Raw genomic sequence first — 16,229 nt, forward strand, 5'->3', positions numbered from 1 at the left:
TTCATGAGGTGCATTATCTCTGTTAACAGGCTCAAGTATCTCACCAAGGAAGGCCATTGTGGTATCCTTATAAAAGTGTTGCCTTTTCTGAATCTAACCCCTGTTGCTAAAAGGGAGCAATAGGCTGACTTTTTAATCACAACTCAGTATGAGGCATTACTATTCTGTAGCCAGACTTTCCATAGAAATCACAAACATACTCCTTATTAGTACACACTACAGGTAGGGAGTAGCTGATATAGCTGGTCAGAGCCCACTCTTCCTGTTTAAAAATAATAAGTAGAGGGAAGATGTGCAGTTGGCCAGGCAAATATGCCTCATAAAAACTCTAGCAAGGATTAATAGTTTCATTTAAAGTCTCATCCTCCCAAAGGGAGTCTCAATTAAAGTTCATCCCAGAGTGCCCTGGTAGGCAGCAGGACGCATATGTGATTACTCAGCCCTGCAGCAGATGCAGAATGCATCATGAGCACATTCAGGGGTGGTGGCCAGAGCTTCACCTTCAGATAAGTCTGGCAGCCTCTTACTAAGCAAGCAGTGTCTCTGTATAGGCATCGAGATTGCCTTCCTTGGAGACTTTACAGGATGTAAGGCTGTCCCTCCATCCCTCTTGCGGTGAGCATCCATGGAGGAATTGTGGTCTCTGGAAGGTGTGCAAGAGATAGACGTCAATAATCAAAGTCCAAGTAGTAATACAACTAAAATCCGAATTTTACTCATAGCTCAGAAATGTGAGGTTTTTCCAGCTGTAAAGAACAGACCTCAGCATGGGTGTTGGAGTGTGTGTTTGAACAGCACTTTGAGATCAGTAAGTGAAAAACTCACAGATATGTAAAGCATTATCCCAGGGATCTGATAACATGAGGCAGTTTATCTTAATACACAGAGTGTCTCAATATATTAACTGGTGGTTCTTCATAACTGAACCATGGTAACATGACAATTTATTTGTTGACTGAAGATTATTTATCTCATTGTATATAATCTTCCAGAAATATCTGAACATGCATTTTCAGATCATGACTCCATGTGAGAACCTCACCTCTCATTTTAAAGTAAATTACCTCCTTTGTGATATACCTGGATTTGAACTACTCAACATAAAATCTTTTTAAAGAAAAATATTACATACCTCATTGGTTAGCCCTGAGGTTAACTCAGTTGGTTAGAGTGGAGTGCTAATAGTGCCAAGGTGATGGGTTCAATCCTCGCATGGGCCATTCACTAAAGAGTGGGACTTCATCCTCGTGGGTCCCTTCCAGCTCAGAATATTCGGTGATTCTGTGGTGATCAGTCTCAGTCATTTTATTGGTTCAACAAAACAGATAGACTTACTTTTCATTCTGTACATAGCTTTAGAATCCCTGCCACTGTTTGAAAGCTAACCAGCCTTTCAAAAACAGAATCTTTAAAGCTAAATGTTTGGCTCAAAATCTTCTGTGTTTCTAAACCTGCAATAAGAGAAAGAATGGATTCTTAAATGGTCAGACATTAACAAATGTAATTTCTAAAGAAAAAAGTTTTAGTTAATTTACATTGCAATTGATGAGCCTTTAGGACAAGTTCTTTCATATTTTATGCATTTTTTTTTTCTTCTAACAATAAGGATTAGAGACTTACTCCTTTTATGTTTATTAGAAGCTGAGAATCTCATGATTCCCTGGCTTCATTAAACTAGTTTATTTAACAAAATTATTATTATTAAAAATGGAGCCAGGAAATCTGTGAACCTATACTGTCACTTATACTGAGAATAGCCTCTACATCGTGATACTCTGGCCTTAAAACTGAAGACTAAATGCCTTTTTGGACAACATTCTTTAGCTGACCATAACTTAGGCCATCATCAAGCACAATTCATTGGGCTTTACACATGGGTAAATTTCAATGCTCTTAACATATTGGCGGTCAGACTGGAGGATCTATATGAAATATTACAGCTATTTTCTTCAATATAGGAGCTATCTCAGGTGATGTTAGGAGTCAAAGAGTCATCTGAGTTCCTTTCACAGCTGTGGAGTGAGGTAGGCAGCTGCCCACGCAGTAGTTCACCCTGTCTAAGGTGGATGTCAGTGACAGAAAGGCTACATCACTCTTGGAGAATCAAACTGCCAAAACAGAGCAAAGACCAGTCAAGGCTATGCAACTTACTTTCAGATGAACAAAGTTATGTGTGATAAAATTGAGGCATGGAAAAATAAACTCATGTTATCAGCATTGTTTTGTGATAAATTTTCCATGGATTATTAAAATTTTTTTATATATTCTGCTTCAATACAATTTTGGGGATAGCCTGGAAGTTAAAAAAGCATGATTAAAGCCCTGTATTCAGTACATTCTGAAAAATTATTAAATCAAGAACCCAATAATTGGAAAACACTTGAAAAATTACCAAGAAAAAAAAATAGGCCTGTATGTAGTCTGCTTTATATTAACAAAAAGCCATTTCCCTTAGCCAGTGTAACAGTAAAAGACACGCCTTTTTGCATTCCCACCAGAATTACTGATGTTCCAGGTCCAGATGATAAATAGGATTCTAGATGAAAATTAATCTACTCTAAATATATCCCTTTCTTATTGACTGCTTACTCCAAGGTATCAGTGACATGCTCTATATGTTTTCTTCTTTTTTTCTTGTATTTTTTTTAGATTTGTTTGCTTGCTTCAGACTAGGAAATACCATTTAAGTAAGCCTAGTGGCAGGAATGGAAATAAGGGCTGCCAAGTCCAAATGATACAAGAAGTGATGGTTTTCTGTCTTGCTCTGTGACGAACATTCATTTCTAAAATCTCCAAGTGTACAAATAAATTGCTAATAGATAGCTAGTAAAATATGAGTCAGTTATAAGTCATAGCAGGTGACTACAATGCTTAAAACATGCTAAATAATCACTCCTCACACCAACTAGTGTTATGGACTAGTAGGTGTGACTTATACGGTGGACTAGTATATGTATTATGGTCCTAACACCTTTGAGGGGTATATTACTTGGTAAGACATAAAACTATTGAAAAATATCTGTGTTTTCACAACAAAAACCTGTGCTATTCAACTGTGGAATCTTCCCAGCCAAGTCTTAGGAAGAGCTAAAGAGCCCAAAAGCTCCTTCGCAAACTTCACTGAGAACTCATTACCAACAGGGTAGAAATCTAGGAATTTAGGTCCTATGTGAAGCCAACAATGATAACAGCAAGAAACTTCTGGTATCAGCCTCCAGCTCCTCAGGAAAACTCTGTTCACAAGGTCCAGTTACCATGGTATTTTGAAAATATTCTGGTTTTAAGAACATTTTCAAAACGCTCGTCTCAAACCCAGATTTGAGTGTGTCCCCTCCTTATCGACTTTGGACTCACTGGTCTATATCTTGCTTTACACATGTCCTGGATCTGTCATAGGATTAAAAGGAACTGGTCCAAAATCAGATTACAAAAAAAAAAAAAAATATTTTTCTGAATATACTTTTAGAATTTCCTAAGGTTCAAATCAAAGAATATATTCTTCAAAATACATTGCCATTTTTAAAAACTTATTCTTCCTGCTTTACACGCCTGACAAAAAAATATTGACAATTGCAGAAGGCTAGGTCTCTTCAGCTGTATTTTATTTAATATATTCACACAGAGCATTATTGTCTATACTATATTTATAGTATAGACTGTATTTTTACTATAAAAGAAAAGAAGATAGATGGAGCATCACAGAACCATAGAATATTCTGAGTTGAAAGGGACTCATCAGGATCATCAAAGTCCAACTCCTGGACCTGCACATGACAACCCCAAGAATCACACCATGAGCTTATGAATGCTGTCAAACACTTGAACACCATCAGGCTTCATGCTGTGACCACTTCCCTGGGGAGCCTGTTCCAGTGCCCAACCACACTCTGGATGAAGACTCTTTTTCTAATATCCAACCTAAACCTTCCCTGACACAACTTCAGGACATTCCCTCCAGTTCTGTCACTGGTCACCACAGAGAAGAGATCAATGCTTGCCCCTTCTCTTCCCCTCACGAGGAAGATGCAGACTGTGATGAGGTGTCTTCTTAGTTTCCTCTTCTCCAGTATGAACAGAAGAGTAGAACTTGCTTATCGGCTTCTCTACAAGGAAAGAGGGAGAAACAGTGAACACAAGCACACAGGGGCCTTAAGACAAGGAGCATGCCTGCATGGGTTTTTTTTGAGGGAGGGGGAGTTTGGGTCATAGTTTTCAACTTATGGCATCAATTATGAGACTCAAACAGTTCTGTGCAAATGAACCTGATTTTAGTGCGGTTACATTTGCTATATGGGCAACTCTACTGCAAACCTCTTATGTAGTCAATGGGAATAAAAATGGTGAAAAACAGTATTTACAAATTTTTGTGCTCTCTGCATGCATGCTCAAGTGAGAGGGCACCCAGGAGAGCATTCCATACTATCTTTGTGTTTGTTTCCTGGGATCTGTTTGAAGTGGTTTTAGTTGCTACAAAAATCTGTTGAAGAAAGGATGGTTGCAGTTTTAATTTAAATGAGAAAAGGAATGCAATAAATATATCTTTAAAAAGCAGTGAAAACAAGAAACATTTCTGCCCATCTGATTTCATGGCAGCCTTAGGGATTTAATGGCAAAAACTCCAAAGGGACAGATTATTTATAGAAATGCTACAGCTTTTAAAACATTTGCAAGTGTAAATGGGGCAACAGTCTGGTCCTGTAATACAACATTAACACAATTGAAATGTGCAATAGTGCATCCCAGAACCAGTTTCTGCTTGCACCTCCTCTACTACCTAAAATGTGAAAGCCTAGGAAAATTTCAGTTTCTATGCTGGAGTACATGTTTTCCCTTCTACTGCTCCAGAGTGGGCCTCAGAAAATAAAAAGGTTCTCGATGAATTCTTATTTGAGGGTGACATAGAAGAATGCTTGCAGTGGTGCAATAATCAAACTCATTGCTGAGTATCTCTACGTCAGAGATATAGGAGCAAAGGCAAAGAATTGAATTAAAATCTTACTGTTTTTTAGGGTTGAGGGGCAAAATGTACATTCTCTTTTTTTTCTTTCACTCTGTGGCAGAGAGTTTACGTTCTGTGGGCTGGAGATGACTGATACAGCTGTAGTTGACCTGGTGAAGATCTATCACTAAATGGTTAAGAAAATAAAAGGAGATACAAAGCAAAAATTTCTAAGAGCTAAAAGGATACATACAACATCACGTGGTAGAAAGAGGGAACTAGCAAGTTTGCAGACTTCCTGGTTCAGTCAGGAAATAGCCTCCCCAAATTCATTTAAATGTTATTCACTATGTCCCAACATGATCACAGCAGCTCTTTTGTTTGCTTGCATGAGAGTAAGTTGACAACAATCCTACAACTTTTATGAAAAATGGCCATGTTATGTTTAGAAGTACCTGAAATAACCATGAACATATCTCTGTCCTCAGGTTATAATAAAACTAGGGCTGTGTAATGACCATGTGGTCAGAACAGGAAGGGGAAAGTTTATTTGAAACCAGAGAAGATCTCCCCCAAATGACACTTTATAGTAATTCTGGTAAGTCCCAAAGTAAAGACTGAGGAAGCTATCCTCAAATTGTCATCTGCTGCCTGTTGCTTATTTAAACTGCAAAACAGGTAAACATGAAATTATATTACTGCAAAGGGTCATTCAAAATATAATTTTTTAGATAATGCTCACTTTTCTGAGTCACTGAATCTTTCTTATGACAACTGTAAAACACTTGTAAAAAATAAATGTTTCACCTAATGCATCAGTAGTCACAGATAGTAAGCACATCTATGTTGCATCCACTTTGAGTAAAGCCATTATGCACATGGTGTTGGCAGATTGCATGAATCACACAGGTCAGTTGCTGTTGTCTGACGGGATGTTTTATGTCTGTAACGATGACAATAGGAAATGTAAAGCTGATTATTCTAGGAGTTCAGAGAACTCATGATATTTTATTTTAATTTTACCTAATGTCTTAATCCCCGAAGTCTCAATATTATTTCAGATTATTTTTCTGTCTTTCTAGAATGCTCCAGTGATTCTTGAGGAGGCATATCCCTTTGAGATAATCGAAATTAAAAGTCAGTTAGAAAGAACACAGAAGTAGAAGTTGCTTGAATTTTAGCTTTAAGAATGTATCATTACTCTTAGTGTTACTTTTGGAGCCAGGATGCTAAATCTATCTGTACCAAAAATGTAACTAGGACTGAAAAATAATTCATAACATCTGTGGCATGCGATATCTGTTATACTTTGAAATATGTGTTCACTACACAGAGTGGGTTGAAACGGAAAAGAGCAATTAAAGCAACACATTCATTTGAAAACATTTACTAGACCATTTATAATTATTAGTACTATCATAATGCAGAATAATACATTTGATTGTAATGTGTGAATACGTTTTTATTTTTTTGTGTTCCTCAGTCTATTCTGGGAAGCAATGTTGTAATGTTTGGGAAAAAAAACCCGGCATAGTAAGAGGTCAGTAGGTCTACCATTGTGAGAGGCTACCTCAGCAGGGAATGAAGTTTGTTTTCTTGTTCTTTCCCATGGAAAGGGTCAGACATATACAAAAATATTAGTCTGTAATAAAAATAAGTACAAAATGGATCTTAATGGAATATGAGTCTTAAAGACTGCTGAACAGGAAAAAAGTGATAGTAAATCACCTTTAAGATGTATTTTAAAAGTCTTATGCATTCAGTAATGGATTTTTACATCTCCTAGAAAAAATATTACTACTGATTTCATAGCAACACAGGAGAAGGTGGAGAACAAACTTTTAATTTGAAAGTGAGACAGAGAAGGAGGCTATGGATACTCCTCTGTAGAAAAAGACAATGATTTCTTATTTTATGGATGGTAGGATGGAAATAATGAAATTATTCCTATTTGCAAATTCCACACAATAGAGAACAAATTTCCAGTAAATGGTGTAACACATAGCCTGGGAAAGTGTCAGCAAACTTTTCTAAGTCAAAGCATTCAAAGCAGTTCCTTGCCATCCTTCCAGAAAGCAGTCCTTGGATCTTGTTATTTTTCTGTGACTAAGATTCTTGACCCTGTAAACTTGCCATTCGCCTCATTTGCCCCAGAGTCCACTCAGGGCATTGCTAAGGTCATTCACCCCTGGGAGGATTGCTGCCTGTCAGTGGGATGCAGCAGAGCTGGGCTTGGAGCATGCACAGGGCAGCTCAGGCAGCTGCTGGAGAGGCTGCCTCCACTGGGAGTGTAGTCGCTGATGATCACAGATGGGAAATACATGTAGTTCAGTCCAAATTCCTGAGCTGGCAGCAGCTGCTTGTGGAAACTGAGGGAGTCTTTAGGAGAGCCCCATTTTATGGCCTCTGTCAAAATAATCATAAGCGTTGCTATGTAGTAACACACATATCTGAGCTACAGCATTCAAATTTCTCTCTACCTTTTGGCCCCTCCTCTCCAGATGGGGAAGAGAAAGGTTATTCAGAGGAATAAGCTCCATCTCTGCTGCTTGTAAATGGATAGACGGAGGAAAAATCTCCCAAAATACCCCAAACACACACAGAAATCAAACCACAAACCCTGTTGCATAATTGGCACTGTTCACATATTTGTTATTTTGTTGTGGTGGTCTCATTGTGACAAGGATGAAATTCTCAGGAAACTGTCCTCATCTCTGGAATACGGGCTCAGACTTCCATTTGCTTAGTCTCCCTCACTGGCCCTATAAATCTTGCATTCCTTTTCTGCATAGTCGTATGGCTTCAGCAGAAATGTGGCTCCATGCCAGATGCAGACTAGCTTGTGACTCTCACTGCTGAGCAACTGGAGCAGTGGACTGAAACCTCTTCATAGAGAGGAGATTTCAAAATACATCCTTTTCCTTTATGGGTTAAACAATTCCACAGCCATTTGATCGCAGCTCCTGTAACTAAGTAGGTTACTCCCTCAGCTGCTGAAGTAATAAAGCCTGTTGTGTATAGCAAACCCCATAACCTCCCTTAGTCCTCACACTGTTTCCAGATCCTTTCTACATCTCCTATACCTGTTTGTCCAGCTAAACAGCAGCATGTGCTAGTTGGGCTGGTGCAGTGCTACACAGGAGATGGCTAACCACTGATTGATTCTCTCTCAGGGACCAGATAACGGATGAATTATACCAGTCTTGGCTCTTCTCTGCCTAATTTCTGGTCTCATAAAATCTCCAGACCCATCAGTCTTCTGTCCTCTCCAGGAGGTGAAGCAATCACAGCTAAAGAGCCAGACACTGCAATTTGCTTAAGAAATTATAAGAAAAAGCTACGCTCCAAAAGGATGCGATCCCACAGAGACAAGGTTGATTTCTGCAGTTACCTTCTCCATCTTCCACTAAGGAGGGATTTCTGAGCCTTGTAACCTCTCCTCAACAAAAGTGACTCTGTATGAGCCTTGCCTGCATAAAAGAAATTATCCACCTATGCTGGAGTTTATTGAATATATTTTGATTGTGTTTGTTATTTCAAAAATCTGTGGTGTGGTGACTACGTGTAAGAAAAGTTAGGAACATTTCTGCCAGGGATAATAAAAGTTCAGCTTATCCTGACTAACACAAGGAAATGTCCAAGCTTACTTACACACCTTGTTCCTTCCATTTTGTAGTTCTATGGCATATTCTGTTCTTTATGTGTTTTAATATGCATGCATTTTTAGACATATACATGTACGCTGGTGGGAATAGTTGTTTGCTACAGGTTGATAAAGTAAAACAGTAGGAAATTTCTATTTCTAAAAATCCACGTAAGATAATACAGTTTTGACCTGTGCTACAGAAACTGATGGCTGTTCAGCTTCTATAAGGAAGTCATGATTTCTCCCAAAGAAATATTTTAGTGCAAATTAAAATTGTATTTTGACTAAGATACATAAACTGGTTAATGAAGTCTTTTCTATTTCCAGAATATTTAAGCTCTTAAACTCAATGTAAACAAGGATGTTGGAAGGGTGGAGCTATACCTTTTCTACTTATTTGTGAATAGATTTTTTAAAAATTTATTTACCAACTTAAATTCTAACTGACTTAGTTTTATTCCACCAAAATAAAAAAGACATATGTATTTTCAATTTAATGTAAGTGGGAAAGGCAATGGAATCTAAATTTTTAATCAGTTATAAGTTAATCTTAGGAGCCAGAGGCCTGAAATATTTCAAGGTAACTGAATACCAAACTATGTAACACTGATTATTAACATAAAAACTCGGATTGCTATGAGAGATTTTCATATGGCTTTTTAAGAAGCAAGCTATAATGTATGAAAAAAACATAGCCAAGAGCTGGAATATCAGTGTATACTGTTCTTAAAAATTTGAGATGTGGCTCAACTGACATTTTCCAACACCAGTTCCTCATTTGGTCGGTATTACATAAATTTCACTGGAAGGCATTTGTAGGTGGACATGTGGTCTTACTGTACAACATGGCTTCAGAAGTGCACGGGCATCACTTGAGTTTCTTGGAAATGAGTAGTAACAACAGCCCACAGTTCCCTCTAAATTTCTGTCTCCCAGACAGAAGAATTAAAAAATCCTTTTGGGAAATAATAATTCTAAACCAAGAGCCAGAAGTCTTTTGAGCTTCTAGTAGGATTACAATTTTCTCCATTCGATTTAAATTCTGTCACACTGTCATGTCAGTTCAGGTTCCCTCATTCATCTGACTTGGCTGTCTGTTGATCTGTCCTGACCAGAAAAGTTTGAGGGATTGTTCTCCAAGGAGGGACTCTTCTGCACAGGGGCTAGTTTGTACTACATCAATGCTACTCCAACACATTCTCTGTCCGGAGGTACATCATATAAAGAATCGGCCCTGCAAGATGAATCACAAGCTAACGTAGCTGTGGATCCAGTCCACACCTCAAAATGTGGTTTAGTTCTGAATTATTTAGATGCTGATTTTGCAAGGCTGTGTCCAGATTCACCCATTTATAAGCTCTTCTTCTCTTGGAGAGCTCCTATTGATGTAGCTGAAGCTGGAGGATGTACTAAATTGCTTACTGATAACGCAAGGTCTCTCCAGCAGCTGATGTGCACCAGATACTCTATGCTTTGCTCTTCAAAACTCGCATATGTCATGAAAAGAAAAATCAAATATAATGTCTATAGCTGGTTTTGAAAATATTTTAAAAAACAGATTTAGGAAATTCATAACAGAGTTAGACATGAGGTAGGTAATAAAATAAATTTAACACTTCAAGTGGTGGTAAATATACTCTGCAGGCAGAGGCAATTATTGTACTGTATATCTGTCTAGTTCCTAGTACAAGATAGGAAAATGTTATAAATAATTTTCTCTAATGGATACCTGATTATTAAATTTGTCTTATCTTTATCTGAAACATTTAAAGTCCAACTTCATTGCTTTCAGAAATTATTGATTCTAGTATTCATGGATAACACAAGTTTTTAGGAGCTGAAATGTGAACTCTGAAAAGTAAAGTTTAGTTTGAAGTTTAGTCTCTGGCAAATTATCCCTTCAGTGGCAATCCAGACATTCTCCAAGTGTTCTTACAAAATATGTTCCAAGAGCATTACATAAAGTACAGCTGTAGAGCTCTTGTGCCCCACTGTCTGCCATAAACACTTAGAGATATCAGTCTACTAATATAAATGTACTGACAACCAGAATATACTAACATTACTTTGAATACAAATAATTAAACCCTTAGACTTTTGTGTTTATATGTGAAAAATGCTATAGGAGTTGCTAGACTGTAAGAACTTATAACAGCATTATGGTCTTGAAAAAGTAGTGCTTTTTTGGTATGAATTTTTAGTTGCTGACATCATTCCTGTTCACTGAAGACAGAAACTGTCCAAAGACAACCAACATACAAATTACACAGTATCACATTTTTATATATTTGGAACTCTAGTACTAAAATTCTGAAGGTAATGAGGGTTTTGCAACTACTGCAGTGAAAATGAAGTCCATGCCTGAATAAGGAAAGGTTATTTTAGTAATATGAAGAATGTTAATCCGGATCAAATATTTATGCACTAAATATCAGTAAAGTAAACAGGATGAGATGTGAGTTTTGGCTCTTGTCAGTTTATGAAGCTTTTACTAATTCATCCAAGGCTGGATGATTTTGCTTTTAAAAACTCTTGAATTCTGGTGTGATTAAAGCTCAGATAGGTTAATTTATATTGCACTGAATTTTAATAAAAATCTGATCCAAATATTTTAATGTTTTTATCTAATGTTAGAGAACTTATGGGTGGGAAAATAAATTTGAAGGGTGTTTGGGATGATGTTTTTTTAAATTCAGACACCAAACTTTTGTAGTGGTTCATAATGGGCAATGGAATATGTTCTGTACAGATTAATATTATCAACTCAAAAGTAAGATTAAAAGAAGGAAACACTTTTCAAAAGTTTGGGTCTCCTGCATCCATATATAGACAACTAAAAAAGCATCATTTTTTCCATAATTTACTAAGCAAAAAATAACATTAGCAGACACAATGGGATCTCTGACATGTTCAGCACTTTGGAAGATTCCAACAAGGTGTCAAAAGACAAATTGGAGGCCTCATCTGCATTCAGATATTTTTAAGAATATGGCCAAATCTATAATGAATTCTTAGCACATCATTAATTGTAGTAAAAAGCTTCAGTACACATCATTGTGCCTCTCTACAGTTTATGGTAGAGTTTTATAGTAGTAACTATACAGAATAGTGCTCCTTATGTAAATTGAAAAAATTGAATACAGTACCAAACATTTCCTTCTTTTCATGGTTTACCTTAATCCTTCCAAATAAGAGCCAACCGTATATACAGATATATTCTAAAAAAGGATTGAAAGAGAAGGTGTTTTGCTTAATACAGGACTTTGACAGAGAAACCTACATTCTATGCGTCAAAACACATTTTTGATGAATGTGAAGTATCACAAAATGACAGAATTTCCGAGTTTACATGTCAACTCTTGAGATCATCTAGTCCACCCCCTGCTTAGGAGGGTTACTTAGGGCTGTGTCTAGACAACTTTAGAGTATGCCCATGGATGGAGTCTGCACAGTCATTGTGGGCAAAATATATCTTATCTGTGGGAAGCCTATCTCCCTGTGTTTGCAATTCCATGTTTGAGATTAAAATATACTGGTTTAAAAAGATAATATATATAGGCATAGATCTTTCATCTGAGAAGAATATCATGCAGTCCACCATCATACTGGGTAGATACTGGCAATACTTGCAGAGAGATCTTTCCCAGAAGAGTTCAAATACAGTTTCAAGAACACTAGTTAAAACCTTTACTTGTAGAAAGTCTGTTTTACCCAGAGAAGGCCAGATGCCCATATAGAGACTTTATTAGTGTCTATAAATTTTTCCTACCAAGTATTCATTTATCATTTCACATTCTGTTATATAAAGAAAAGGCTAGTTAGGAAAGAACATTTTAATTTTGTGGTAAATCAGAATGAATATAAAAGATTTGCTTTATTCCAAGTCACAGTATGAAAGGAAAGCTGGGTAAAGCAAGTGTTATTTAACACTAAATAATTTCATTTCCATGACTTCATCAGACTTACATATCAGCTATTCAGAAAATAGTCCCAAAGAGAGTCTTTAATTCAAACTGTCTGATGTTCTTTTGGCAGTTGTAGTGAAACCAAACGATTTGTTCTCCAGAAAACTTGGACATAGTTTCAGTTCAAAGAAAAGGGAGGAGGTAGATTGTTTTTTTTTTTAAGGCGGACTGTACTACAATTTACTCACTGTCAAACAAATAGTATTTTTTCTGGAAATGATTACAATTAACTATTGTACCTCTTTCAAAAAGCCTAGTACCTCTTAAATAGCAGGAAACATTCTCTGTCCACAAAAATGCACAGTGAAATTGATAAATACCATATCTGTTTCCAAAAGCAATTTTTGTTTACACAATTCAGTGGAATTAAATTATTTAAAAATAATTTTCCCAAACTAAATCTTTTTCTTCAAGCTAAAATTCAGATATATTCTCAGAAAAGGCATAATGGAAATGTGAATAAATAAATTTTGGTTAACTTAGCAAAATAAAACTCTCTTTGACTGGCTGGAGACAGAAACACTTTCAGATAAGTCTTCATAAACTTCTCCAGGAAATGAGTTCTAGAAATGGTGTTTACTGAAAGGAAAATGCTACAAAGAAAAATACTGTCCCTTATTTAAAGTTTCTTTCAAAGTCAGTTGTCTGTTCTTTTCACTGTCATTAGGTCTGGAAAAAGTGCCAAAAGACCTTCCTCCAGACACAACTCTACTGGACTTACAGAACAACAAAATCACTGAAATTAGAGAAGGAGATTTCAAGAACCTGAAGAATCTTCACGTAAGTCTATAAATGAACTGACATTTGTCAACAAAAATGAGGAGAAAATGTGGTTTTGGCCTGGTACTGTGATTTTAATGGACAACTGATGAAATACTCTGTGATCTTCCTCCACCAGCCCAGCCTTTTTAGTTGCTTTCCCATTCCTCTCCTGCAAATTCTCTTTTCATACAACAGAAGTTTTTCATCTTTCTTCAGCTCATCATACCTATCTTGTGTCCATTCAATCTCCTGATCTCCATCATCATTTCTCTCACCTATTTATTTGTGTTTTCAGTCTCTTTGGGACAGTGACTTGGTTATTTCAATCTCAACCCTGCCAACTCCCTCTCTTATTACTCTATTCCTTCCTCTCCCACCTTTGAGCTCACAGAGATTTGTATGTGCCGTGTTTGTCAGCAGATTTCCCATACTAATTTTAGCTCAAGAATTTTTCCAAATCACTACAGTAAAATAGTTTATTTGCAACAGCATTCTCATAGCAAAGCTCCATTCTCATCCTCCTTTACCTGCCAGTCTCTTCCATCACTGCTGTCTGATTTGCCCTTTGCTGAAATATTTTCCTTCCTGGGTTCTGTGACTGCTTCATTTTTTCTGGTTCACCTCTTTTCCAAGTTTCCATCAGAAAACTACCTTCCTCTCTTTCTAAATTTCTTTTGCTCTGTCTGAGGTCCTCCTCCCTGTCTGTAGTTTTTATCAACATCTTACAATTTATACCTCATACTCTTGCTTCAGTTTTGTTGAAATATTTTTCTTTACAGATCAGAAAATGGCTGTTACTTCTCTGTCTCTGAAAGTAATACCCTAACTCAGGAATATGTCTGAAAATATTATTTTTCCAGAATTTCAACAACTGCTTATTCTGTGTATTACTCTATTTGATCATTTATTATTATAAACAATAAATTATTTGGCTTTGCTTTCCTGGCTCTTCACGGCCTCTTTTTATTCTATTCTATTCTATTCTAGTCTATTCTATTCTATGCTATGCTATGCTATGCTATTCTTTCACAAACAGGAAGCTAATTCCCACTTTTTATCCATTGCTTGTGCCAATACCATCAACCAAATAAGCAATGTTTCCAACCAGAATCTGCATTCAGCCACTCATACTTGGGAAAAAAAAATCCTACAAACATTCACCTTTTTAATTTCTTCCGACGTTCCTCTTAAATTTTTGTTTCAATTCAACATCAAGAAGATAATTTTTAAAAAATTTCTAGGAATAGGCACAGTGCCAGTCTGTCCATAGAGAAGGGATCTGCACGACTCAATCATGATGGCATTCATGTCATCTAATTTTAGCATGGGTGTCTATACTTGATCTAGTTACATAGATAACCCCTAAAGTCAACAAAACACTTACTTCTACATCACATTCCATTAGGCTAGGTTTGAGAATGAGACGACTTTTTCCCAGATTTTTTTCAATTTCTCTCCTTAGCTACTGAGCAGATTTGACACCTTAATTCCTTCCCATTTTTTTTTTGTTTTCTTCCACCTTGGAAAGAAGTCCTATGTTTTCAGTGAAGATTATCTACAAGGTGCTAAAAAAGACAAAAGTCTTATCAGAGAAATAAATCTTTTAGCAATCCTTCCTCAGACACTGCATTGAATTAGTCAGAGCATGGTATTGCAGGTGAAAATCAATGCTTCCAGTGATTTTGACTCCTACCTACTTGGCATTAAGCTCAAGTTTGTTACACATCCCGCCATGAGTTAAGCCATTGTGAACTATTTTATCTCATTGAAGCTAACTCTAAGGGATTTTCTTTCTTTTTCTTTCTTTGTTTGTTTGTTTGTTTGTTTGTTTCTTTCTTTCTTTCTTTCTTTTTTTCTTTCTTTCTTTCTTTTTTCTTTCTTTCTTTCTTTCTTCCTTTCCTTCCTTTCTTTTCTTTCTTTTCTTTTTTTCTTTTTTCTTTGCTTTTTTTTTCTTTCTTTCTTTCCTTTTTATTGCAACAGATAAAATTTAATAATGAATTAAATAGGTAACTCTTCATTATTTGTTTGGCTTACTCCTAAAGGTACCCAGTACATGCTTAGGGATGACTGGAAATCATACAGAAAAGTGACAGCTTTAACAAAATTTTTGACAAATAACCTTCAAAACTGCAATTTTCCTGAATTTACTCAAGAACGAATAATGATTTTCTCAAGATCTCCCTTCAACCAAAACCTTTCTATGATTCTATGATTCTGTGCCTCTATGATCTCCTCCCCAAAATAATTTAGTCATGTGGTACATTTATGTAACTAGGCACCATCTTTGCTCTCAGGAGGAAAATTCCTGTGCAATAGCTGGGAACAATTCCCATTCCTCAACTTTAACTTAAATATTCTTCAGAGTGATAGTGAAAGGGAAATGTTGCTTTTAGGAAATAAAACTCAAAAACGTTGTTGGCAGAGCTCCATTGCAACTTTTGTTTTAAGGAGATATGTGTGTGTCATTATCTATCTATCTATCTACCTATCTATCTAAGATGTATATTCTTTTTAATTGTATTTTCTGATAAACATAGCTTGGGTTAATGTCACACTTGATGTGTTTATGATGTTCAAAAATTCAAATATTTCTTAGATATTATTCAACCTTCTTGTATTCTACTAAAACAGGAAGATTTGCAAAAATTGTCGGTATTATTGTTCCAAAATCTAAACCCAGAAACTGAAGTTAACCTTTTTCATGAAGTGATCACTTAAGTGAACAATTCTTTAAACTCCAAAATGGACAGTATACACAGTTTATTCCTTTTGAATAATCCTTTTAAATATCTTCCTAATACCTATAGATATCAAAAACCACAGCTGTAATAGTTTTAGAAGAGATTATCATGAGCAAGTTGGGTTGAACCTAAGATTCAACTAGTACTAAACCCCAGAATAATTAACAAGAAAAGAA

At 36.2% G+C, this 16,229-nt stretch overlaps 1 protein-coding gene across 1 annotated transcript in view; it reads left to right on the forward strand.

Moving 5' to 3' along the window:
- DCN (decorin) overlaps window positions 1–16,229 on the forward strand; it is a 37,329-nt gene that overhangs the window by 7,414 nt on the left and 13,686 nt on the right. The window contains exon 3 of the mRNA XM_027738194.2: window positions 13,218–13,330. Within this exon, the coding sequence (XP_027593995.1) occupies window positions 13,218–13,330 (113 nt within the window). The remainder of the gene's footprint in view (window positions 1–13,217; window positions 13,331–16,229) is intronic.

Source organism: Pipra filicauda, unplaced genomic scaffold (assembly GCF_003945595.2).
Source record: "Pipra filicauda isolate LSUMZ 115617 unplaced genomic scaffold, ASM394559v2 scaffold54_size4384275_pilon, whole genome shotgun sequence".
Taxonomy (NCBI): domain Eukaryota; kingdom Metazoa; phylum Chordata; class Aves; order Passeriformes; family Pipridae; genus Pipra; species Pipra filicauda.